This window comes from Pteronotus mesoamericanus, unplaced genomic scaffold (genome assembly GCF_021234165.1).
Source record: "Pteronotus mesoamericanus isolate MK-2021 breed Mesoamerican mustached bat unplaced genomic scaffold, CSHL_Meso_final contig_101, whole genome shotgun sequence".
Taxonomy (NCBI): domain Eukaryota; kingdom Metazoa; phylum Chordata; class Mammalia; order Chiroptera; family Mormoopidae; genus Pteronotus; species Pteronotus mesoamericanus.
Genome location: NW_026555001.1, coordinates 15,371,410 through 15,395,193, shown reverse-complemented (window position 1 = coordinate 15,395,193; position 23,784 = coordinate 15,371,410). Strand labels below are relative to the sequence as shown.

Sequence of the window (23,784 nt, the reverse complement as noted above, 5' to 3'; positions counted from 1 at the left end):
TGCCATTATCTGTCTCACCAAATTGAAATGTGTCAAGGGCCAGCCAGAGCCTTCTGTACAACTCAGGTGCTCAGGCCTTGTAGGCCCTATACCCTTCTCAGATACATTGCATTCACTCTCCTTGGCCACTCTATTTCCTTTGACTCTCCGCCACCCCTTGCTGGGTTCTGGCCCTGCTGTAGGTACCCAGTGTGTCTGCTCAGTAGGACGCAAATGTAAATTTTGCAGTGTTAGGCTTTATTGTATACATTGAAGGCTGAGTGGGTCCTCGAGTGCCCTTGCTCCTCTTCAGCCAGGGGAGAGCAAACTCCACAAGGGACTCCCAGGATTAAGGGCTCGAGAACACACCTGACCTCCAGCCAGCCACCCCTTCAGGGTGTTCCAAGGACATCTTGAGATCTGGGGTCTGGTGGGGACAGTGGGGTTTGGAGGAGGTACTCCAGGGAGCCTCCGTGGCTCTGGAACTGGGGTGGTGACTTTTGGAGAACAGGCTTTGGAAAGGCAGGCATCTTTGGAGCAGAGGAAAGCTTGGGCTTCAAGGAGACAGTGGCCTGTTTTGGTGCCTGAGGTGGAAGCTCTGGACATTGAATAGAGTTTGGCGCTTGAGGGCCCGCAGACCTGAGGCTCCCGGCCTGGAAGGGTATGCCAGGGGCTGAATCTGCCTGGGCCTGAGCCCCTGGGGCTGGAGCTGCTGGGACCTGAGGAGCCTGGGCTGGATTCCCATGGGCCTGAGGGGCCTTGCCCTGAGATCTTACTTCCTCTGGTCTTCTTTCTGGCAACAGGTGCAAAGCCCTGGCCTGGCCACGAGGCAGGCGGAGGCCAAAGCCGATGCCTATTCGAAGTGGTCTGGATTCCTGGCCCTGTGCACAGGGCAGTAGTTGGGGGAAGGCAAGCAGCCGGGGTCCAGTCCTGTATTTGGGCATGGGGCAAGAGGGACCGCGGGGCCGGAGACACACCAGGCATATAGGATACTCCACGACTGGAGCCTGGCCGGTTCTGCCTAGCCACAGGCGCTGCAAAAGCAGTAACCGAAGGTCGTGTGCGATGCGGCGGTGCCCCAAGTGAACCACCAGGGCCTGGGCCAGGGCTCCTGGATGCCTGAACTCTGCAGGGTCCCTCTCGCTTGCCACGCATTCCCCCACCCCAGGGGACCTGGTGTCTTGATACTGATGCCAGTGCCACGTCTGTCTATTAGAGTGAATCCTTGGAGAAGGTAGGCTGGGCCTCGGGGAAGTGAGAGGGGAGCTAGCGAGGTGTTCGGGGTGAGAAGGCGACTGGCAGTGTGGGAGAGAGGAGTTCTGTGGCTGAGAGGGGTTGGAGGAGCGAGTAGGGGGAGGAGAGGGGTATAGCTGGTGGGAGGAAGAGGAGGAACGTAGAAGGGAGAGAGACGGGTAATTCTGATGAAAGAAAGTGGGGGATCTTGGGAAAGAGGAAGCGTAGGGATGTAGGACAAAGTCTGAATCTGAGTCAGAAGAGAAGAAAAGGGAGCCAGGAGAGTGGGACTGCGGAGAAGGGGAGCAAGGTGGGAGGGAGGGAGGGAGTGATTTTTGAGGATTCAGAGGCTGGAGGTTGTGAGGAGGGGAGTCCGCAAGTTGAGAGGGGCCCTGAGGGGGAAGCCCAGGGGGCGCTGTTTTCTGTAGCAGCACTTGGTCCTTGTTTTGAGGCAACATGGCCTTGAATCCAGAAAGGATGGGGTGTCAAGATCAGAAATTAAAGACCTGGCAGAGTCGGAACCAGGATCTCTGGTTGCAGCCTGGGAGACACCCAGCCCAGTAACACCAGCCTCTCTGGGTGTTCAGGCAGGAGCTTGGATCTAAACTTGACTTCTCAGGGCTTTACAGTCAGCCGTTGTGGAGGGATGAATAGAGACAGAGGATCAGAGCTGCTGGCTAGGAGCTTCGGGGCAGCAGCAATTATCTGAATGGGCCAGGGAGGAAGTCACAGCCCGCAGGACCTGTAGAGAAAGAAACAGAGCCCAAGATATTGGGAGAGTAGGTCCATTTCTGGCTCTGCCTCAGGAGCCATTTCCAGACTGGTTCATAAGACCCTAAACCCATGTCTCCTTTCAGGTCAAAAGAGCTGGCAAAATGCTCCAGGGAAGGTTAGCGCTGAAGAGGAGAGAAATACGAAAGGTAGGATGGAGTTGAAGAAGGGGGTTTGGCGTTTGGGGCGGATGGGACTAGGAATCGAGGGTGTTCTGTTGTCATAAGGCCTTACCCATGAGGGTTCCTCTGTGCTGCCATTCACAAGGCACTTCAGCAATGAGGGGACCTGGGAGAAAGAGGAACAGTCACCAAAGAATGGATCCACCCCTTTCCGCCCCCAGCATCCTTTATCCTGACTCGCTCTGACCCAGACTTCTGCCCGAGCCTTACCTTCAGTTCTCCTTTGGCCAGGCGCAGGTCTTCTCTTATAGGCTTTTGTTCCCCTAAACCTGAATTAGGGATTCAGCCAGCATCCTGGTTTCCTGCCGCTCTGGCTCCTCGACCCCTCGTTGTCCCTAAGGCTAGCGTCCTCTGGCTCAGCCTGGGCCTGGCCGATACACGCCGGGGCGTATCCCACCCAGCAGCAGCAGGGGCAGTGGGCCTAGCTGGTGAAAGCCTCTGAGAGACTGGGACTTTGTTTAAGGGGTGGCACTGCCAGCCCCCTAGGGAGCTAGGAGCCCCAGTTCCTGGGGGCGGTTCTCCATGACGTCCAGTGACTGTGTCACAGAGGTCAGGTGTTGACATCATAGACTGTCCAGCTCAAGGCTCTGGGGCCTTCTTTCAGAGGTCACCCACAGGCTGGCCCTTGACAAACGGAAGCAGGCAGCAGTCTTTGGGGCACTCGAGTCCCTCTCCCGGCCCCAGCTACCGCCTCTGCTCTCTGCCCTGCACCACTTCCTCTGCTCCCGGTGCTCCCGAACCATGCAGCCTATCCGGGCTGGGCCCTCCCTTTGACTTCCTATTTTTCCTTGCTCCCCAGCCCCCCTTGGGATGCACTTATATATTTTCATAACTACTTTCTTAACAGCTTTATTGAGATATAATTCGCATACCATACAATCCACCCATTTAAAGAGTGCAATGCACTTTTCTAGTATACTCCCAGGGAGGTGAAGCCATCAACGCAATCTAATTTTAGAACATTTTTGTACCGCCCCCAAAAGAAATCCCATTCCCATTAGCAGTTACTCCTCATTCCTCCCTCTTCCCAGTTCCTGAAAACTATAAATCTACTTTGTGTTTCTATAAATTTGCATATTCTAGGCAGTTTACATAAGTGGAATTTTACAATGTGTGGCCTGTTGTGTCTGGTTTCTTCCACTTTGCATCTTTTCAAAGTTAATTCATGTTGCAGCATGTATCATTATTTTATTACTTTTTATTGCCAAATAATATTCCTTTAAATGCATATACCATATTTTGTTTCCTCATTCATCAGTTGGTGGGCATTTTATAGTTTTTATTTTTTTGGTGACTATGAACAATGCTGCTATGAACATTGGCATATGTTTTCATTTATCTTGAGTAGATACCTAGGAGTGGAATTGTTGAATCACATGGTGAGTCTATATTTAACATTTTGAGGAACTGTCAAACTTTATTCTAATTAGCTGTCCTATTTTTCAATCCCACTAGTAAGGAATGATAGCTCTAATTTTTCCTATCCTCACTGACAAATGTTATTATTATTATTTTTTTTTTAAGATTTGACTTACTTATTCTTAGAGAAGGGAAGGGAGGGAGAAAGAGAGGGAGAATACATCATTGTGAGAGAAAAACATCCATTGGTTGCCTCTCGTACGCACCCAGCCAGGGACAGAACCCGCAATCCAGGCATGTGGCCTGACCAGGAATCCAACTGGCAACGTTTTGCTTTGCAGGACGATGTCCAACCACCTGAACCACACTTATCGGAGCTATTGTCTTTTTTATTTTAACAATCCTAGTGGGTATAAAGTAGTATAATATTGTGGTTTTGGTTTATATTTTTCTAATGACTAATGATGTTGAGCATATTTTCATGTGCTTATTTGTTATTTGTTTATATGGAGAAATATCTGTTCGAATCTTTAGCCTGTCTTTTAATTACATTTTTCTGTTCTTATTGTTGAATTGTAAGAGTCCTTATATATTCTGGATATAAGTCCCTTTTCAGACATATGATTTGCAAATATTTTCTTCTGTTCTCTGGGTTATCCTTTTACTTTCTTGATAGTCTCTTTTGGTGCATGAAAGGTTTTAAGTTTGATGAAGTCCAATTTATCTGTTTTTCCTTTTCTTGCTAGCTTTTGGTGTCTTACCTAAGAAATGATTGCCTAACCCAAGGTAACAAAGATTTGCTGTGTTTTCTTTTCAGACCTTCTAGTTTAAGCTCATACATTTAGGTCTGTGATTCACTTTGAGTTAATTTTTGTATATGGTGTGAGATAGGTACTTGGCATCCAGGTTGAAACAGTGATATTGGAACAGAGCCATTTTAGTTCGCTAGTTGTTCACTATTGTAGATGTTATCTACCACATGCTCTTCCCACCCCAAACACTCCAACCCTGAACAAGAACTCTGTTCTATTTCTTTCAAATGCTACATAGCACGCTTTCTCTAGAAATCTGTGAATGTTTGAGAGGATGAGTAAGTGGGTAAATGGACAGTTATTGAATAGAATTTGACCCATGCACTTTTTTTCATTCTTCTTTGTTTAGGTTATATATTATAATATAGTAGGAAGGGGCAGGAAGGGGCTGCTTGCAGAACTACTTGAGAATTCTTGGAGAAATCATGATTATAAGGGAGGAGTCAGACAACTGCAGGTAAGTAAATATTCAAAAAAAGAGAAAAAGATAAATTCTAGAATCTCAAACCAACCAGTGTGCCTGCCAGGAAAATTTGGAACTGGGTTACTCAACAAAATGGATGTGAGTGCTTAGAAAGGAAAGGGATGATCACAGTGGGCAGAGCGGGTTCGAGTAAAACAGCTTTTGGAGAACGTACAGCCATCTGGAGGTGGCAGGCAGTAGTTCTCTCTTGTACACAGGGGACATGTTCTGAGACCCCCAGTGGATACCTGGAACAGAACCGTACATATGGATGTGGAGAAATTGGAACCTTTGTGCACTGTTTGTGGGAATGTGAAATGATACAGCCACTGTGAAAAACAGTATGGCAGTTCCTCACAAAGTTAAAAATAGAACTACTGTATGATTCAGCAATTTCACTTCTGGTTATATACACAAAAGAATCAAAAGCAGAGTCTCAGAGAAATATTTGTACATGGATATTCATAACAGTATTGTTCACAGTAGCCAAAAGGTAGGAACAAACTAACTGTCCATGAGATGAAGGGATAAACAAAATGTGACATATACATACAATGGGATGTTATTCAGCCTTAAAAAGGAAGAAGATTCTGATACATGCTGCAACATGTATGCACCCTGCAGACACGCTCAGTGAAATAAGCCAGTCACAAAAGGACAAATGCTGTATGATTCTCCTCAGATGAGGTACTTCAGAGTAGTCAAATTCCTAGAGACAGAAAGTTCAGCGATGGTGGCCAGGTGATAGGGGCAAGGAGGATGGGGAGTTCTTATTTAATGAGTATAGAATTTCAGTTTTGCAAGATGATAAGTGTGCTGTGGAAGGACGGCAGCGATGCTTTTACAACAACGTGAAGGGACTTAATGCCACTGAACTGTACACTTTAACATGATTTAAAATGGTGCATTTTTATTACGTATTTTATCACAATTTTTAAATAAATAATTTTTAAAAGATATAAAATATTAAAATCAAAGGGTAGTCTTTGAACAGATTGATAAATTAAGCATACTTCTGGCAACACGGATGAAGAGCAAAAAGAGAGTTGGGTGCAAATAAAATATAGAACAAAAAAAAGAGGACTATATCTAGAGGCATAATGGAGATGAAAAAATAATAGAAGTGGGTTCCCACTTGGGACTAGAAGTAGTGAAACTTGTAGGGGAATTCTGTCTCGCCTGAGGTGCTAGGCGACGTATGGGTGGCTGTTGCAGAAGGGCAGGGAAAAGGCTTCTTTTCCTGTCCCCTTTCACTGCTGGTTGAAGCAGATGAATTTACAGAAAAATATAAAATACCACATATTTATAAGAAGAAATAAGGAACTTAAATCAATCAATAAGACATGAAAGAAACTGAGACAGAAGTTACAATTTCTTCTCTGCCAGAGAAAAAAACTCAGGCCCGGTGGTTTTACAAGAGCATTTCACCAAACTTTCAAGAGGAGTTAATTCCTGTCTTATGTAAAAAGCTGTTTGAAGAAACAGAAAAAGAGGGAGAGCTATACAGCTCATTGTAGGAGGTTAGTGTAAGTCTGACTCCAAAACCAAATATTGGTAATTAAAGAAAAATCATAATCTCATTTCATTTATGAAATAGTTGCAAAAATCCTAAATAACATATTAACTAAATGAATAGGACAGTGTATTTTAAAAATAAATCATAAGTAGATGGGATTTATCGCAGGAACTTCAGGAAGATTGTTCATCAGAAAAATCTAAGGGCATAATTTAACATATTAATAGACTGAGAGAGAAAATTTATGATTATCTCAGTCAGTGCAGGAAAACATTTGATAAAGTTCTACACCTATTTATGATTTAAAAAAAACAACAACAAAACCTCTTAGCAAATGAGGAATAGAGTACAGCCTTAACTTGGTAAAGGTCATATACTAAAAACCTACAGCAAATAGTATGCTTAATGGAGAAGTTGTAGATACATTCAGGTTAAAAGAAAAAGGTACCCACTATCACGATTTCTGGTTAACATAGTATTGGAAGCACTTGTCAATGCTCTAAGGAAAGAAAAAGAAACAAGAAATATAAAGATTGGAAAGGAAGAGATAAAATTGTCTTTATTATATCTACTGAGAAAAACCAACAAAATCAACAAAGTATTAAGACTAATTAAGTTCAGCCCTGGCTGGTATGGCTCAGTGGGTTGAGTACCAGCCTGTAAACTGGGTCACTGGTTCCATACCTGGTTGGGGCACATGCCTGGGTTGTGGCTTCATCCCCAGTTGGGGGCGTGCGAGAAGCAACTGATCGATGTATCTCTCGCACATCACTGTTTCTCTCCCTCACTTTCTCCCTCCCTTCCCCTCTGTCTGGGAATAAATAAATAAAATCTTTAAAAAAGACTAATAAAGTTCAACAAGGTTGCTGGTTTCAAGACAAACTTTTAAAAATTTAATAGCATTTTTATAGCACCCGTGATCAACTAGGAAATATAAGAATAAGACCATTTGCAAGAGCAACAAAAACGGTGAACTGTTTAGTACAATAAAACTATGAACAATTTCACTTAAGCAAGAATACACAGACATTCGTGGTGTAAACTATAAAACTAGCAGGTGATATAGAAGATGATTGGAATAAAGTGAGAGACATTCCATGTTTTTTGGAAAACTTGACTTAAAAGCATCAAGATGACAAACGTCCCAAATTAATCCATTGATTCAATGAAATCCCAGTCAAAATTTCAGTTGAATTTTTAGGGATTCAATAAACTTTCTCTAAAATATATCTGGAAAAATAAAGGTCCAGAAATAACAAAGTCAACCTTGAAAAGTAAGAGTAAAGCGGGAGTTTTATTCTACCAAATATTAAAACATGTTACAAAGTCATAGTAATGAAATCAGTGTGATATTGGCTCAAATACAGACAAAAAGATCAGTGGAACAAAATAAAGAGCTCAGAAATTGACTTATAAACAAATATGGAAACTTAATATATGGTAAAGTGGGAGCTGAGGCTCAACAGGGAGAGAATGGACTAGTTAGTCGATCATGTTGGGAAAACTGTCTCCCTATATGGAGATAATAAAACTGTCTCCCTATATGGAAAAAAATGAAACTGAATCTCTACCAAGCACTACACACAAAGGATGCTTGAACTCATCAGTAATCAGATAAGGGCAAATTAAAATGACTATAAAACTAGGAATCTAGTTAATACTGGGTGGTGGTGAGGACTTGGGGTCCCACGCAGCGCTGTCGGCCATGCAGACTCTGCAGCCATTCTGGACGGCTGTCTGGCTGTATTTAGTCAATGCATCTGGCATTCTGCTGCCAGACAGAGGTTTTTTAAAATCTTACCTGGATTTGGGAAAAGGTGTGCAGTGGTATTCATGACAGCATTGTTTGGGGCGAAGAGGAGCTGGAGGCAATCTGGATGTTCATCCCTGGGACTCTGGGTGCTCAAAATGTGATGAGTGCACACTGTGGAGCACTCTGCAATGGGTAGAAGCAAGGGACTTAAAACAGAGGCTTGAATGGAAGGAGTAACAATGAAGTACATAATACAATACTGAACATATAGGTGATATTATATTATATATTTATAATATAAAATGTATTATCATTTACTGAATTTAAAATTTCATTCATACAACAACGCACATGGTTCAATAATACCACATACTGCTTACCAAATTACTACTAAACTTAAATATCAATAAAGTTATTATTTCAAGCCTTGGCAGGGTAACTCAGTTGGTTGGAGCACCGTTCCAATACACCAACATTACAGGTTCCATCCCCAGTCAAGGCTCATACAAGAATTAATCACTGAATGCATGAATGAGTAGAAGAAAAATTTCTCTCTCTCTCTTTCTTTCTCATCAATAAATTTTTAAAAAGCAAAAATTTAAAAAAACACCCCAAAACATTTATCTCACGTGCATTCTGTGGGTCAGGAATTCCATGGGTTAGGGCAGCTTAGGTGGGTGACTCTGGCGCAGGGACTCTCCTGGGTTACACTCAAACTGTCCTCCAGGGCTGCAGACACCGCCATGCTGGACAGGGGCTGGAGGATCTGTTTTCGAGGTCATGCACTCACACTGGGCAAGTTGGCAAGAGGCTTTGGTTCCTCACCAGGTCGACCTCTCCTCAGGGCTATTCCATGACACAGCAGCTGGCTTCTCCCAGAGTGAGTGAGAGGCGTTACCTGAGTGACCAGAGAGAGAGCCTCGATGCAGAAGCTACCACTTCTGCCTCATTCTGTTTGTTAGAAGCAAGTCGCTGAGCCTAGCTCGTACTCACGGGGAAGGCGTCAGCCTTAGCCTTTTGAAGAGAAGCATATCAAAGAAGTTATGTAGATATTTTCAAACCACCACATGTACTAACAAAATATACATTAAAGCATTTAGAATGGCTGCCTTTGATAGGGAAGAATAATGGGAATGGGATGAAGGAAATGGAAGGAAGGAAGGCAGAGAGGCAGGGGGGCGGGGGGCGGTGTGCCGCTCACAATCGGCCCTGTGTGTCCCAAAGACTCTGAGTGCCATGAATTGAGGTGTGTGTTTAATTCTCTGCATCTGGAGAAAACAAAACAAAACAAAACCAGGCATGCATCTTTTTAGTCTCCTTTTTATATGTTTGCATAAATATGTACACTTACAGCTTTGGTGGGGTTTGGTTTTGTTTTGTAATTTTGGTGTTTTTCATCCTGGCTGGATATTATACATATTGATTGATTTACAACTAGGTTTTTTCACTTAACTGTGCATCTTGAAGAGGTTTTCCATGTCATTATACAGAGGCTTGTCTTGTTCTATTACCACACATCACTTCCTTATTGGGGGATATTCAGGTCAATTTTATGTGTCTTCTTTTTTCCTTTCTCTCTGCTTGGCTGGGTGTCTGCCTCATTGTATCTATAGCCACCTTTATTTCTCTGTCCTCTCTGTACTTTCCCTTTACTTATTTTGTCTCCCCTGGAGTTCAAGATCGAGGGAAAAGGACATGCAAGACACTTCTGCTGCTGGCAAAGGTGGTAACTTGAGAACAGGCAGGGGCTACTGTGGCGGGTTTGCTATTTCTTCAGCCTGCCTCCTGCTGACTAGCTGTATGGAGGATACAGTGCCACTCGGCAAACATCCTGGTCCTTCCCTTCAAAGACAAAGGGACAGGCAGGTGAGTAACTCGCCCAAGGTAAGAACTGCATAGGGTGAGGGCAGCCTTCCAAGTCTGCTGACTGCCTGGGTTTTCCTACCGCCTGCATCACTTACTAGATGTTTGATGTTGGGCAAGACATTTCACTTCCCAATACCTCGGTTTTTCCATTTGCAAAATGAGGATGTGAGTCTATTTTCTTATAAGGTTGATCTGAGAAAGAAAGATAGTACACTGTGCTTAGCGCACTGCCTGGTATGGAATGATCGGAGGACCTTGAACTGTTGGGGAGCTGGCCGGGGTGTGGTCATGCATAAATGGGGCGCCAATCAAACAGGAAGACATAGGCTCTGGGCTCTGGCCTTCAACAAACGCAGGGAACGGCCCGCAGAAGTGGCAGCCTTTCCCGTGGCAGAGCTGGAGGAAGGTGTTTTGGCGGGGCGGAAAGGTAGAAGGAAAAGCAGTGGGCTGGAAATCCGGGGCATGCCTGGGGGATAGGGAGTAGTGCCCGGTGGCTGGAAGGTCATGTTCATTGGCACGGGGAGGAAACATCCTTTTAGGGATGTGTGCCGGCAGGCTTCTGGCACAGAGAAGGAGGTTCAGGGCCCTTCCACGAACTTGAACTCCAACGCTAAAGTTGCAGGTCGATCATAGGACTGCTGTCAGGGTCAGGCAAGGCTCCAGGAAGGAAGCTCCCTTCCCACCATCCCCCTGCCTTCTTCAGCAGGGGCCTCCTCCCAGGGCTTGGCCACTCCCAGCACCCAGCACCCCCACCCCTCCTCTGGTTGGGAGGCAGGCAGGAGTTTTTTCTCGGGGGCTGTGCCGGGTGGGCGGTTTTCCCAGAGCAAGAAGCGAGGCAGGGCTGAGTTGGCGCCAGCTCCCTCAGATAGAGACACTGCTGATGGGATGACCAGCCTGCCCCCGCTCGCGTGAGCTCAAGGACTCCCTTGGGCTCCGTGTTCCTGTCCTGGGGGTGGCGGCACCACATCCCTAGGTGTGGCATGTCACAGAAAAAGGCCAGAGGGTCACCCACCATGCCCGGAGTGGGGCAGGGCCCAGCGAAGGCCAGGCGGAGGTTGCTAGCAGGCACCGACAGGAGGAGGAGCCGCCTGAGCAGGACAAGGCAGGACCTGTGGGAAGAGACCAGCTGGAGCAGCCAAAGGTGGAGCAGAGCGGCCCCTGGCCCAAGAGGGCCCAGGACCAGAAGCCTGGCTCGTGGCAGGGTAAGGAAACACTGGCCCCGCAGAGGGCGCTGGGGATGCAGGGGCTGGAGGGGCTGAGAGGAATCACCTCCGATGGCAGAGCGTCATTCAGTGTTAGCATCCCTGCTCTAAAGAGGAGACACTGGCCCCTTCCACTCTAAGGCTCCGTGCTTCCGTGGTTGGGATGAGCCGGTCTTAACCAGAGTGTGGCTGAGAGACCGGGCCCAGCTCACTTCTCTCGGGGACACGGCAGCCTGGAGAGAGGATGCGAGTTTCCCAAGGTCCCAAGCAACAGTCAGCCGCAGGGCTAGGAGCTCATTCTATGATTTGACCCCAGTTTGGTGTCCTTTCCTCTTCACCACAGCTGCCTCTTCCTCGCAGGACCTGTCTGTGCCAAGGGTCATCCTTACTGAGCAGGGCAGGGCTCCGTGCTCCCTGTGGCCCCAGAGCACCATGATAAGCAGGATTCAGACGTGGGTGTGGACGGAACCAGGGCCAGGAGGAGGCACAGTGGAGAATTAGGGCGAGTGCAGGTTCTGAGCCGAGCTTTGCCATCCGGGTCCATCTGACCCCAGGCAAGGCTGGCTCTCCATTTCCTCAGCTCTAAGTCAGGGCAGGGCCAAGAACGGACACAACGGAGTGATGCTTTTGGTCCCTGCTGTTCAGAGGGCTACCAGTCTGGCAGAAGGCCTCGCCCTAGAATGTTCCTAAAAGCCAGGGACCGATGGGGGGCCGGTCAGACTCACTCACCCGGGGTCCTCTGTGCAGAGTGAGGCCAGCCCCGAGAACGCGGCGCGGGAGCGGAGCCGGGTCAGGACACTGCGCCAGGCCTTCCTGGCCCTGCAGGCCGCTCTGCCTGCCGTGCCCCCCGACACCAAGCTCTCCAAGCTGGATGTGCTGGTGCTGGCCACCAGCTACATAGCCCACCTCACCCGCACGCTGGGCCAGGAGTTGCCTGGCCCTGCCTGGCCACCCTTCCTGCGTGGACTCCGCTACCTGCACCCACTCAAGGTAGGCCATGGGCCCAGCCAGGGCCTCAAGGAAGAGGGGTTTGGGAGGGAAGGATAGTGGACTTGGGCCTCCTGTCCATGGCGGGGAGATGAGTCACCATCTTAATAACAGCTAACATTATTTGGATGCTAAAGGTATGCCAGGAGCTGGGCTACGGGTCTTAGCTCATTTTTCCCTTTTAATCCACACAAGAACCAATGGAGGATTATTTACCAACGAGGAAGCCCAGGCTCAGGGGGAGTAAGTGGCCAAATGCAGGTGAACCCAAGGGTGCCTGACCTCAGACCCCATCCCCCCACTACCCCTGCCCACAGCCTCCACGCAGGCCCAGGGGATGGCACAGACGTAGCTAACATGCAAGAATTTAAGACTAAATGGGAGCAACTCTGGAAGGCCGACAGTGGGACCTAGGGGGGCAGAGCTGCTTCCTCAGCTGTAAAATGGTGATCGAGGCGAGGCCATTGCATAGACGAGGCGGTGGATGATACACTGAAGAGGGAACAGATAGGGGCCAGTTAGTGGGGCTGGTTAGGCAGGAGCAGTGGCTGCCAAGACGAGGGCAGACCTCAGGATATTTTCTGGCACTGCCCAAGCTCCTACTGGCAGGACAGATGATCTTGGGAGGTCCCCAGCTCAGAGCGTGCCGGCAGCACTGACACCCAGGGCCAGAGGCACTTGGGGGGGGGGGGGCGCGGGGCAGGTGCTATACAAGAGAGGGTCGGGGCTGTTCAGCATCAGGGGTCTTTCCTTGCCCTGCCCTGCACCCCAGCCCCAGCCTGGCTGCAGCCAGCCCTGCCATCACCTCCCTCCCTCCTCACTGTGGGGGCTCCTCTTGGGGGCCTTGCTCCTCGAGCGCATCCCTGCCAGGCTCAGGTGGCCAGGAGAGCGTGTGGGGCCAGAGCGGTGGTGAGCCAGAGGCCGCTGCGTCGCAGCAGACACGGCAGGCGAGGGTCTCGGGGCGGGAGCCTAGGGAAGGCGGGCTTTGGGGTGCTGCGGACTAGGAGGGGCTGCAGTGGTGGGCATTACTTACTTTCTGTCCCTGTGTCTTGCAGAAGTGGCCCATGCGGTCTCGTCTCTATGCTGGAGGCCTGGGCTGCTCTGGCCTCGATTCCACCACAGCTGCCGCCTTGGGCCAAAGACCAAAGGAGGCCGAGGCCAGGCCCCGAGTCCCTGGAGAGGCAGATGCCCTCTTCCCCACCAGGCCACTCTCACCAGCTCCTGGTGACAAATGATCCTCACATTCACCCTTTTTTCCTAGACTGCGCCTCAAGCTTAGGGGCCCGGATTCTCTACCAGGCCCTGCTTCACTCCGACTCTTAGGCATCGGCTCACACTCAGCTCCCGGGTTCCAGCCCGCACACCAGACAAAGCCATGGGCACGCCCGTGACGGAGAGAGCTCAGGAGGACCAGGGAGTAAATCTTCATCTTGGCACCCAGGGGGTGACTCCCCAGTGGCTCTTCCATGGCAGCTACAAGGGAAATGGTAGAGGAAGAGGTTTGATCGGGTTGGAAGTTGAGTTAGGGCCCCACCCCTTGCTTCCCACCAATCCCTTAAAGTTCCCACAAACCCTCTGGAGGTTGCAAGCAGACAGACCTTCCTGCACAGGTGCAGAGGTAGGGACTTGGGGTAGCAGCAGCCTCAGGGGCTGATGGGACAGCCAAAGGCCAGACAGGCTCTCGGCAGCTGTGAGTGTGAACAGAGCTTGGCTGGGGTCGCTTAACCAGAGGGGAAACTGAAGAAGGGAACATGTTTTGTTTTGTTTTGTTTTGTTTTGTTTGCCACAACGGGCTTACTGAATATGAAAGAAGCAGGAAGGAATTTAGGAGGTTTGCCTCTCCATTATGGCCTCTCCAGCTGCCCCTCATCACTACATTTTCTCCCTCTGTGAGCCCTGCACCCTTCCACTCTTTTGATATGAGTTATATTTTACAGGTCAAGCCATAAAGCTTATGTTGTTTACATTCCAGTTTCCAGACACACTTTTATTCCCTACTGCCTAGTTTGAGCAGATCTTAACCCAGAGGCAGCTCTGCCCTGACTGAGCCAGACAGCACCTCAAGGCCTTTCATAAGACGAATGTAGATGGACCCAGTTCCATCCTTGAAGGACCTTAGAAGTAGGTGTGTCTTTCCCAGGGAATGGTAATTATAGTCTTCTCTTTCCATTATGTTAGAAACCTAACCTCCAGGGAAAACAAGTCCAGGGTTCAGTGGGTTCCTTGTCTGATTTTGGCCTAAGGCCTCGCTGGCTCTGGAGTTATTTTTACAATCTGTCTACAAATGACTTTTCTAGGGCCAGCTCCTCCCTGCATACACTGGCCTCCCAGGCTCTCCCTAGGTCCTGCCATGGGGCGCCAGAAATCTGAGCATTCCAGTGGAATTTCCTTCTGGTCCTGAAGACATAACCTGAGGACTAATCACAGAGTCTACATTTACTGGAAATAATCTTCCAGATGCCCGAAGTCCAGACAGACAAGGATCCACCTCTTTGTTGAACTTCAGGGTCTCCAAGTGGGAGGGGCTGGGCCAAGACGACAAGAGCCCCAACAGGGGCAGCCTTAGACAGAGCCACCATTGCCGTCAGGAGAGTAAGTGGGGTTTGGGCCAGGCTGGGAGTGGCTGGTGGTCGCCGGTGTGATGAGTTGCTCTTCTTCCGCAAGGCCGGCCAGAGCAACAGAGAGAAAGGGGCTGAAGAGGTGACTCAGCAAGTTGGGGTGGAGGCAGGAAAGGAGACACAGAACGTCCTAGCCATGGCTGCACGGGATGTGGGAGAGCAGCTGGACTGTGGCTGGGAGCCACGGGGAGAAGGCCCCAGCCAAGGCCGAACTCATAAATCTACCGAGGGGCCCGGAGAGCTTGTGCAGAGCTGCCTCTGGGCAGCTGGACGGGGCCAGGCAGGGCAGAGACCAGGTGTGGGTGGGCATGAGACAGTTTCTTCACAAGACCATAAAAGTCCAGCTCGAGCGTTCTATTTTTAAAGCCAATGAGCAGCATCTTCCTGGTTGAGTTTGAGGGTGACGGGAAAAGGAGCAGAAGAATTTCCTCCCATGCGGGTGGCACACAGTGTTTTTCTGGGGGTGAAACTGGGAACGCTGTCTTTGGGTGTGCATGGGGGGACCCCCCAGGGCATGCAGCTTCTCCTGGTTTGCAGTTTGCCCCACCCCACCCGGCTCAGACCCAGGCTTGTGTCTTTGTGGGGGTGACCACGTCACCCTGGTAGAGAAGACAAGGGGAGCAAAGGAAAGATGGCGCTAGTGAGGAGCTGAGGAAGGGCAAGGCCATCATTACGGCTTTCTAAGGCTGCCTCAGGCTTTTTCCAGCAAAGCTGTGTCCCTTAGTGCCCGGACAGTCCCCTAGAGACCAAAGGCCACCTTCTCCAGCTGGACAACACCCGGCACAGGAGGGAAAGAGCTGTGAGGGCTACAGGTCAAGCCAAGGAAAGGACCAGGTGATGAATGAGAATAACCAGAGGAAGTATCGGCTTGGAGACTCGGGTCCACAAACAAACCAGGGCCAGGAGTAACCCGCTTTGTGTCTGCGGCAGAGGGAGACCCCCACCGGCTCCCTGGGAGGTTCTTTGTTCCCACCAGGGCTGGGGGTGCGGGGTGGACAAGGGCAGTTGGAGACAGCTGAGACTCAGGTCCAAACACAGCTTTTATTCCCTGGGAACTGTGGTATGTGGGAAAGAGGTTCCAAAGGAAACAGGAGCACAGATGACACAATGACACTAAGATGGCCTGGCTCAGGACTCAGAGAAGGCTGGTCTACTTGGTTGTCTTGTACAGCCCAGCCCGCCCCAGCGCCCCTGACCGGAGGTGGGGTGGAGGCCTTGGGGGAGAGGACAGCCTCCCCGGAGCTGAGCCGGATGTGCGAGGCTTTCTGACGCCCCCAGAAGTAAGGGCAGAGGCTTAGATGGGCTGTGGGAGAAGCAGAGCTGGCCAAGGGTTATCTAAGTGTTGAGGTGGAGACGGCAGAGCTCACCAAATTGGCAACTACAATAATTAGAAATAGAAAGCCTAGTCTTTGGGAAATTCCTTTTCCCTTCTTCTGGAGCCTGGCCAGGATGAGTCAGATAGCGTTGTCCCCTCCCTTTTGTGGCACAAGCCCTAAATCCAGGGACTCTGTGAGCTTAGATTCTAGACCAGAGGTTGGCAAACTGAGGCCAAGGGGCCAGATCCAATCCCCCTCAACCTGTTTCTGTAAATAAGTTTTTATTGGAATAGAGTCAGTCCCATTTGTGTACATATTACCTATGGCTGCTTTCTGATACCATGGCAGAGTTGACTGGTTTCGGCAGACTGTAAAGTCTAAAATATTTACAGAAAAATTTGCTCCCTCCTGCTCTAGATCGGAGATAATCAAAGTGAAGCCCGGGAACCCTGGGAGGGAGGCGGGGGATGGGGGTGTCCCCAAGACCCTTTCCATATTCTAAGTGGCTGAAACTATTTTCATAGGATGCTAGTTGCCTTTTTTCACTCCTATTCTCTCACAAGTGCAATGGAATTTTCCAGAAGCCATATGACATCTGCAATAGCAGATGGGGTGTAGAAACCAATAGAAGAATCCAGCTGTCTGTTACAACAGACATTACGGATATTTGCAAAAATGTAAAACAATGCCCCCTCTTCTCACTAAATATTTTCCAAAGTGGAAAACAATTATTTTTCAGGAAAATGTTATATAGGTTCACATACAATGAGTTAATTAATGTTATTTTACAATAAACAGTCTTAAAAAGTCTGTTTCAATTTCTGATACAGTGACTATCAATAGCAATAACTCATAAAAGCAAAAGCTCATCGAAGTCCTTCTTTTTAAAGAATGTCAAGGGGTCCTGAGGCCAAAGTTGTTAGAATTTTTGCTCTAGCATAAGTAGGTGATGGTCAAGGAAAGATGCCCCCTCACCCCATGATCCTCACGTGACAGCTCTACCCTCTGCCCCAGGCAGACAGAGCGAATTGGTTTTGGTCTCTGAGGGCGGACGGACTGGGGTCAGCGGAGTGCCTGGCAGTGTGGCCAGAGGCCAGGGTCTTGAATGAGGTCTCCTGTGGCGGGGGGAGGGTGCAGGTGGAGCTGCTGCCCTGGTGGACTGGGCCTTCCTCGGGCACGGCCATGGCCTCCTTCTCTCCGCAGCCCTTCAGCATCCCATTACTCATCTTCTCCGGGAACCCTCTGGTGTCCACAGAGAGGTCCTGGGGACACACAGGGCAAAGGGATGGACTGAGGAGCAGGAGACGAAGGGCTGGGGAAACGACGCTGGCGGAACGGGTGGAAGACCCCGCCTGGGCCCCAGCTGGAGGGGCAGCAGCACGACGGGGAGCAGAGGAGAGGCCGGCACCCCTGCGTCTCTGCGCCCAGACCCTCCTGCCCACCGAGCCGGCGCTCCCCCGCGGGGAGGAGCCGGGGCAGCTGCCGCAGGCCGGGCCGGGCCCAGGCTATCATCAGAGAGGCGTGCTGGGTGCGGGGAGAAACAAAAGGGACGGAAGGGCCCCGGAAGGTCCGGCGGTAGTGTGGAGAGGGGCGGAAGGGGGCCCTGTGGGCAACACAGGCACTACCTGGCTGCAGGTTTTGCAGTGGAGTCGCTTCTGGCAGGACGCAGGCAGGAGGGCCAGGAGTCTTGGCAACACTGGGTAAATGGTCCGAGGGTTCAGGGTCCGGCCCCGCATTCCCCCTGAAGGTCAAGGCGCCTGAATCTCACCACAACCAGTGTATCACATCACTACCTCTGGGGGGCGGGGGCGGGGGGGCGAGGGGGCGGAATATATGGATGGGCACTTCCCCTTTCTAGGGTTCTTGCTTCCTCAGCCTCAAGTTGGGAGAAAATCCCCCCACCCTGACACAGCAAGAGGTCAGCTGCTGAACAGTGAAACAAAGGGACCACCTCAACCGCTTAGGGCAGGAGAGGCAGGCTTCTGTGTAACCGACAGGACACACCTGAAAGAGGGAAGAGCTGACCACCAGCCATTGGTGAGATATGAGTGAGGACAGAAGCAGGAACTAAGGACCATTGCCACTGAATAAGCTGAGAAGTTATGATGGGGCAAAGATGACTGAGGTTTTCTTTTTAACCTAAAAATAAATTATAAAAAATTATGATCTAGTCATCAGAATAGAAACAATCCTCCCGGACAGAGAAAAATAGTTGAGTAAATCAGGCTGGCCTAAATAGCAAGTTACATTAAAGTCTCAGGGGTCAGTGCCTCTGTGTTGGGTCCAAGTTGGATGGAAATAAATGCTGTGCCACACAGCCCGGAAGCCACAGCTAACCGCGGGGGCCTCAGGGCCCGGGGGCTCTGGAGTGCTGGTGAGAATACAGTTACTCTCTCAAGATGCAGACTTTGAGTAGGGCCTGGGGAGGGAGCCAGTCCTAACTGATACATCCACAATGGCTGAATATAAAACTGTCAAGACCTGATATGCTCTGAAAAGCACAGTGGCATAAACCAGAATTTGAAACAAAGCTCAGTTATAACCGCTGACGTGTGGACCTATGCCAAGCCTGTTGGGAAGACAACACGTCATTGCAAGAAGCCACTGGCCCTGACACTGGGAGGGCTGCCAGCTGTGGGCTGAGCCAATCAGCAAAGTTTCCCCGTCCTTCTCCAGCCAAGGCTGCCGGAAGGTGCCTCGCAAACACGGTGGTAATACTCCACCAACTGGCTAAGAGAGTGAGGTTCCCCTTTGACCGATGTCACTAGGTGCCTATTGGCAACAACATGCTGCCACCATTGTTTCCCTAAATATAAGGGCAGACCAGGACAGATCTATTTTACTTTGGGAGGCTGTCATAAAAATACCATACCCAGAAAGGCGGGATCCTCATGTTATTACTATAAATTGAATACCTATTTGTGCCTTGGCAAGGTGGAACTCTACATGGGGGGAAAATGGTATTACTAAGAACTTAGGAACTTCTAGGCTCTGTTTTGATAACTACAGGACCGAGGATTAACAGGTTTTCATGGGGTTCCTGTTATGTATGAACAATGACCAGAGTCGGGGAGACCATAAGGGAGAAGACTGAATAGCTCTTTTTGAAAGGCAGTGCCATTTTGTAGAAGAGATCTCGATATTGCAGGTCCTCCCACGAAACCAGCTGTTAGAAGCACCAGCAGCGAGTTGGCAGGGTGTGTTACTAATGCCTTGCTTATTTAAGACCTAGAACAGAAAAGGGCTGGTCTCATGCTCATGAAGAGAAGCCAGAGCCCTCAGCAGCCTCTGAGAAACAGTAAAAATCCTAAGTCAACCATTACATGTTGGCCCTCCTTTAGCCCTTTTAAGAGAAAAAGTGTTCTTTCCCGCTTAAAAAAGACACAAAAATTGGCAGGCCTTCTGCCGAATCACCTTTATGGGAGGATTTCTTTTTTCTTTAGAGCACCGCAAAGATGATCTTTGCACAGGTCCGAACTGGAATTGTTCAAAAGCTGCCCACCAAGACTCAGCCAACAAAGTGTCTGTGTTGCAACATGCCCTCTGGCTTTGGCAACGTCTTCCCCACTTAAACGTGTATCTCCAATCAGGGAGATCATCTCATTGGAAACAGCTCCTGGCTCTTTCTAAATTGCAAGACCTTGAAAGAAGTTGGCTCTAATCTTGAGAGAAGGGTGTCAGTGGGGTGGATCAGTTTTCCTACAGCCTTTACTTCCTCCTAACTTAGCGTGGTCCTGGATAATCGTCTCATTATTTAGTGCAATAATTACTGCTCTCATAAAGCTTTCATTCCATTTGTGCTGTTACGGCAACTACGCAAGTTGTAGAAGGAGTTTCTCCAGAGACATTCTAAACAAACAGGAAGAAATAGAGCAGGAAAGAGAAAACATGGGTTTGTAAAACATACTGGGCCAACTGCTGAAGAAACTACTTGCCTTATAGGACTCGTGCGTAAGGGACACATTTCCTACGAAAAATTGTTGAACTTCCTTTTCTGACAATATGGTGGGCTGAATGTGTAGAGAAAACCTCCTGATACAGAACACTCAAAATAATGGATAAATATTACAAACCTTAAGTGCATTTGTTGGGCTAGCAGAAAGATAAAGGGAAAGGAGTAACAGAAGGTATTTTTCTGTTTTAAAGCACAGAACCAAAAACGATAAGTCAATGCCGAGGCCAGTGGCACCGTGGCAGCATCTGCAAGTTCCCGGTGCCCAAGACCAGGGGGACCAGAGAAAAAGCACAAGGCCCATACAAAATAGCATGCTGGGTCAGACACCCTGTCCTGAAGCTGGGATCCGCAAAAGGCAGCACCCTCAGGGTATGAAAGAGAGATAAGGACACTTATCCAAACAGGAGTGGGTTCAGGGTGGGAGTAAGGGGAGTCTCCCGGAGATTTCTAAACCTTTAACTTTTGGGAGGAACAAAGGCAAAAATTTCAAGTGGTCTTGATTTTCTAGGCACAAGCAAGTAAAATTCTCCTCTGGAAGAACATGCTTTAACACCAGGATTTGAAAGATTCCCACGGATACAATTCTAACAAACTTTAACATTCATAGCAAACAATTCTAAAAATCACAAGGAAGCATGCCACCATAAGGAAGCCATAGCAGAAACATTGACCTATAAACTCAGACTTGCAATGATTGCAGATATCATAATTTTTAGATGCAAAATATATAGTAAATATGTTAAATATGTTTAAAGAAACAAAGAGTAATTTGAAAAGACAGCACAAGAATGAGTGCTATCAAACATGACCAGGTAGAATTAGAGAAAAAATATAATTTCTAGAAATTAAAATACACACACACACACACACACACAGGGTCCAGCACAAATAACACCCCTTTTTATTACAAAATCATAAGCATGCAATTCTGTAACAGAACAACATCACACTCAAACACACCATATGACATTTTAGGTGAAATGTTCAAATTGCTGTCCATCTCATGCGAGACATTCCAGTACCCTACCAACCACACTCAAGCAAGCCTTACTTCTGCCAGACTCCGTATATTTTCATTAGGAACCCAGTGGATGATTAGAAACTGTTAAAAACAGAATTAGGAAATCAGAAAATAGATCTGATGAAATTCCTCAGAATGCAGGACATATGAACAAAGAGATAGAAAATAGAAAAAGAAGAATATAGGAGAATATCTTCATGACCCTGGAATAAGAAAATAATTCTTAAAGAAGACACAAATAGCATTAACCCTAAAGGAAAAGATTGGTAAATTGTACTGCATAAAACTAGGACCATCTGTTCATCACAAGACACCATAGAGAGGGAGAGAAAAGCAAGTTCACAGGTTAGGAGAAGGTACTTGTAATAAACCTAATCAAAAGGGCTTGTATTAAGAATATATGTAAAAATCTTCATTGAACAAATAGGAAAATTGTAAATGGCCTAGAGACCTCATCAAGCACCTTTGTGAAGAGGACATCCAAGTGGTCAAAGCCGATCAACTTCAATAGTAACCTGAAGTATGCAAATTGAAATCACAGTAAGATAGAACCACACATTGACCAATTGGTTAATAAATGTACCTATTAATCCAGCAAGGACACTCCTGGGTGTATAACCTCAAATATGAGTGCACATTTACATCAAAAGATATGTACAGGAATGCTCAAGACAGTATTATCTGTAATAGCCCCAAACTGGAAACTCGTATTCGTTCCCTACGGCTCCTGGAGCTGGGCTTCTGTAAACCCTGTTTTTTCTTGCTGCCGGCACCTTTTGAGGCCCCGCCAGTAGGGGGCGCTAGAGGAAGCGCGCAAAGCGGGAGGCAAGTAGGGACTTGTCTCTTGAAGCTTGTGTCAGGCACCGGGAGGATCGTGGTGGCAACAGCTCTTTACCTTGGCAGCTGCGCTTGATTCGAGTTTCCAGCTTTCCCCCCTTCTCAGAACCAGCCTCTGTTGTGTCCCTGTAACACATGGCACCAACTGTCCAGTACTCTTCCTCAGAGTCCCGTCTCCCCTCAGGCTCTTCCTCCAAGCTTCTGGATCCCAGTAACTCCCACTTCTTCCCTTTGTTAACCTCACCTCCCCCCCGGCTTCCTTCAGCTGCCACCCCTATGTTCCCTTCGGCCTTTGACCTCCTCGTCATAAGCTCCCTCTGTTAAAATAATGCTCCTAGCTGGATATCACCAAGATTCAATTCTTTTGGCATCTGACCAGCCTCCTGACCAGCAATGAATTGAATATCACTCCTCTTTTAAACAGGGACTCTCGGGGCCCTGGCCCATGTGACCCAGTTGGTTAAAGGGTTGTCCTGTAAATCAAAAGGTTGTAGGTTCGATTCTGAGTGAGGGCACATAACCAGGTTGTGGGTTTAATCCCCAATCAGGGCATGTACAAGAAGGCAACCAATCGATCAATGTTTCTCTCTCTCTTTCTCTTCCCCTCCCTCTCTCTCTAAAACAATGAGGGGAAAAATGTTTTCAGGTGAGGGTTAAAAAAAAGGTAGCCCTGACTGGTGTGGCTCAGTGGATTGAGTGCCGGCCTGTGAGCTGAAATGTGAAAGGTTCGCTGGTTCGATTCCCAGTCAGGGCACTTGCCTGGATCGCGGTATGTGAGAGGCCGCCTATCAATATATCTCTTGTACATTGATGTTTCTCTCCTTCTCTTTTTCCCTCCCTTCCTCTCTCTCTAAAAATAAAATAAAATAAATTTCTTTTTAAAGAGATAAACAAGGAATCTCAAGGCTGCAAAATGGTTGATAAGGTTCTCAGGTCCTCACATCCTTGCTTGGTTGATTGTCGATGGCTTCTTGACATGGTCACAGAAATCGGCCAGAGCCAAAGACAGCAGAACATCCAGGGTGTCTGCTCCTGTGACTGTCTCCCAGGAGGACAATTGTAGTCACAGCAACCTTTGTGAACCCAATAGAGCTGGCCTTTTTTTCCCCCTGTAAATGGAAAATGGTGCCTTTCTTCAAGTCTTCGTGGTCTTCTTCAGATAAGTTGCTGAGGAAACAGAATTTGAGTAACTGTGCTGTTACTATGGCCACTGCTGTGTATGTGTGTATTTAATAACGTCATTGCTACGGCTGATTCTTTAACCAGATTGTAAACATGTGTGCAGAGCTTGCCCAAGAAAGGAACAAAAAGTTTGTGCAATTTGCAAGCAAAACTACGTGAGCTAAGAACCTGATGGGCTGGGATCTTTCAGTTTCTTCCCTCACCGGCTTGTATCAACCATTACAAGTTACTAAAAACCCAGTGCACCCTTCTGCCCCCCTAAGAAATCCCTCATGGTATATATTTTTCCTAACCCAGTTAAGTACACATTTCCATAGTTCCCATCATTTCAAATCTGTGTCTAAAGAAAACAGAACACAAGCCACTTATTCAAACATCTATTCTTATTTGTAAGCCAGAATATTCTCATAAGAGTTTCCTAACTTAAGCTCCCTCACAGTAGCCACCCACTCCTACTGTTAGGTCCTTTACCATCTCCAAAGTCTCTATTTCAAGCCTGATGGGGCACTTCGATCCCTATCTCCTATTCTCCCATCTCACTTAGGCTAGTGCTTGCAGTCCAATATTTCTTTAATCTTACTGATGAAGCAGGATGAGCCTCTTAAACAGGTAGGAATGCTCTTCAGTTATTAAGCCTCTCCTAGGTAAGGTTCAGGTTTCTCTTCGGGCCCTCCCTGAAGAGCTCTGCTCTGCTGCGCCCACACCAGTCCCCACCAGCCCGTAGAGGGGCCC

At 48.3% G+C, this 23,784-nt stretch overlaps 2 protein-coding genes across 2 annotated transcripts; one reads left to right on the top strand and one right to left on the bottom strand.

Moving 5' to 3' along the window:
• Positions 1–371: 371 nt before the first annotated feature.
• PRR30 (proline rich 30) lies at positions 372–1,670 on the bottom strand. The gene has a single exon (XM_054566231.1). It carries the CDS (start codon positions 1,668–1,670, stop codon positions 372–374), a length of 1,299 nt encoding a protein of 432 aa, XP_054422206.1.
• A 9,244-nt stretch (positions 1,671–10,914) lies between these two features.
• TCF23 (transcription factor 23) lies at positions 10,915–13,358 on the top strand. Its single transcript, XM_054566219.1, has 3 exons — positions 10,915–11,136; positions 11,884–12,126; positions 13,179–13,358. The coding sequence occupies exons 1-3, from the start codon at positions 10,915–10,917 to the stop codon at positions 13,356–13,358; spliced, it is 645 nt and encodes a 214-aa protein (XP_054422194.1).
• The last annotated feature ends 10,426 nt before the right edge of the window (positions 13,359–23,784 follow it).

Excerpts from the sequence above, each read along its gene's own strand:
- PRR30 (XM_054566231.1), bottom strand. The coding sequence starts at position 1,670 with ATGTTGCCTCAAAACAAGGACCAAGTGCTGCTACAGAAAACAGCGCCC.
- TCF23 (XM_054566219.1), top strand. The coding sequence starts at position 10,915 with ATGTCACAGAAAAAGGCCAGAGGGTCACCCACCATGCCCGGAGTGGGG. Across the intron at positions 11,137-11,883 it reads GAAGCCTGGCTCGTGGCAGG|AGTGAGGCCAGCCCCGAGAA; the intron begins GTAAGGAAACAC and ends TCCTCTGTGCAG. Across the intron at positions 12,127-13,178 it reads GCTACCTGCACCCACTCAAG|AAGTGGCCCATGCGGTCTCG; the intron begins GTAGGCCATGGG and ends TGTGTCTTGCAG.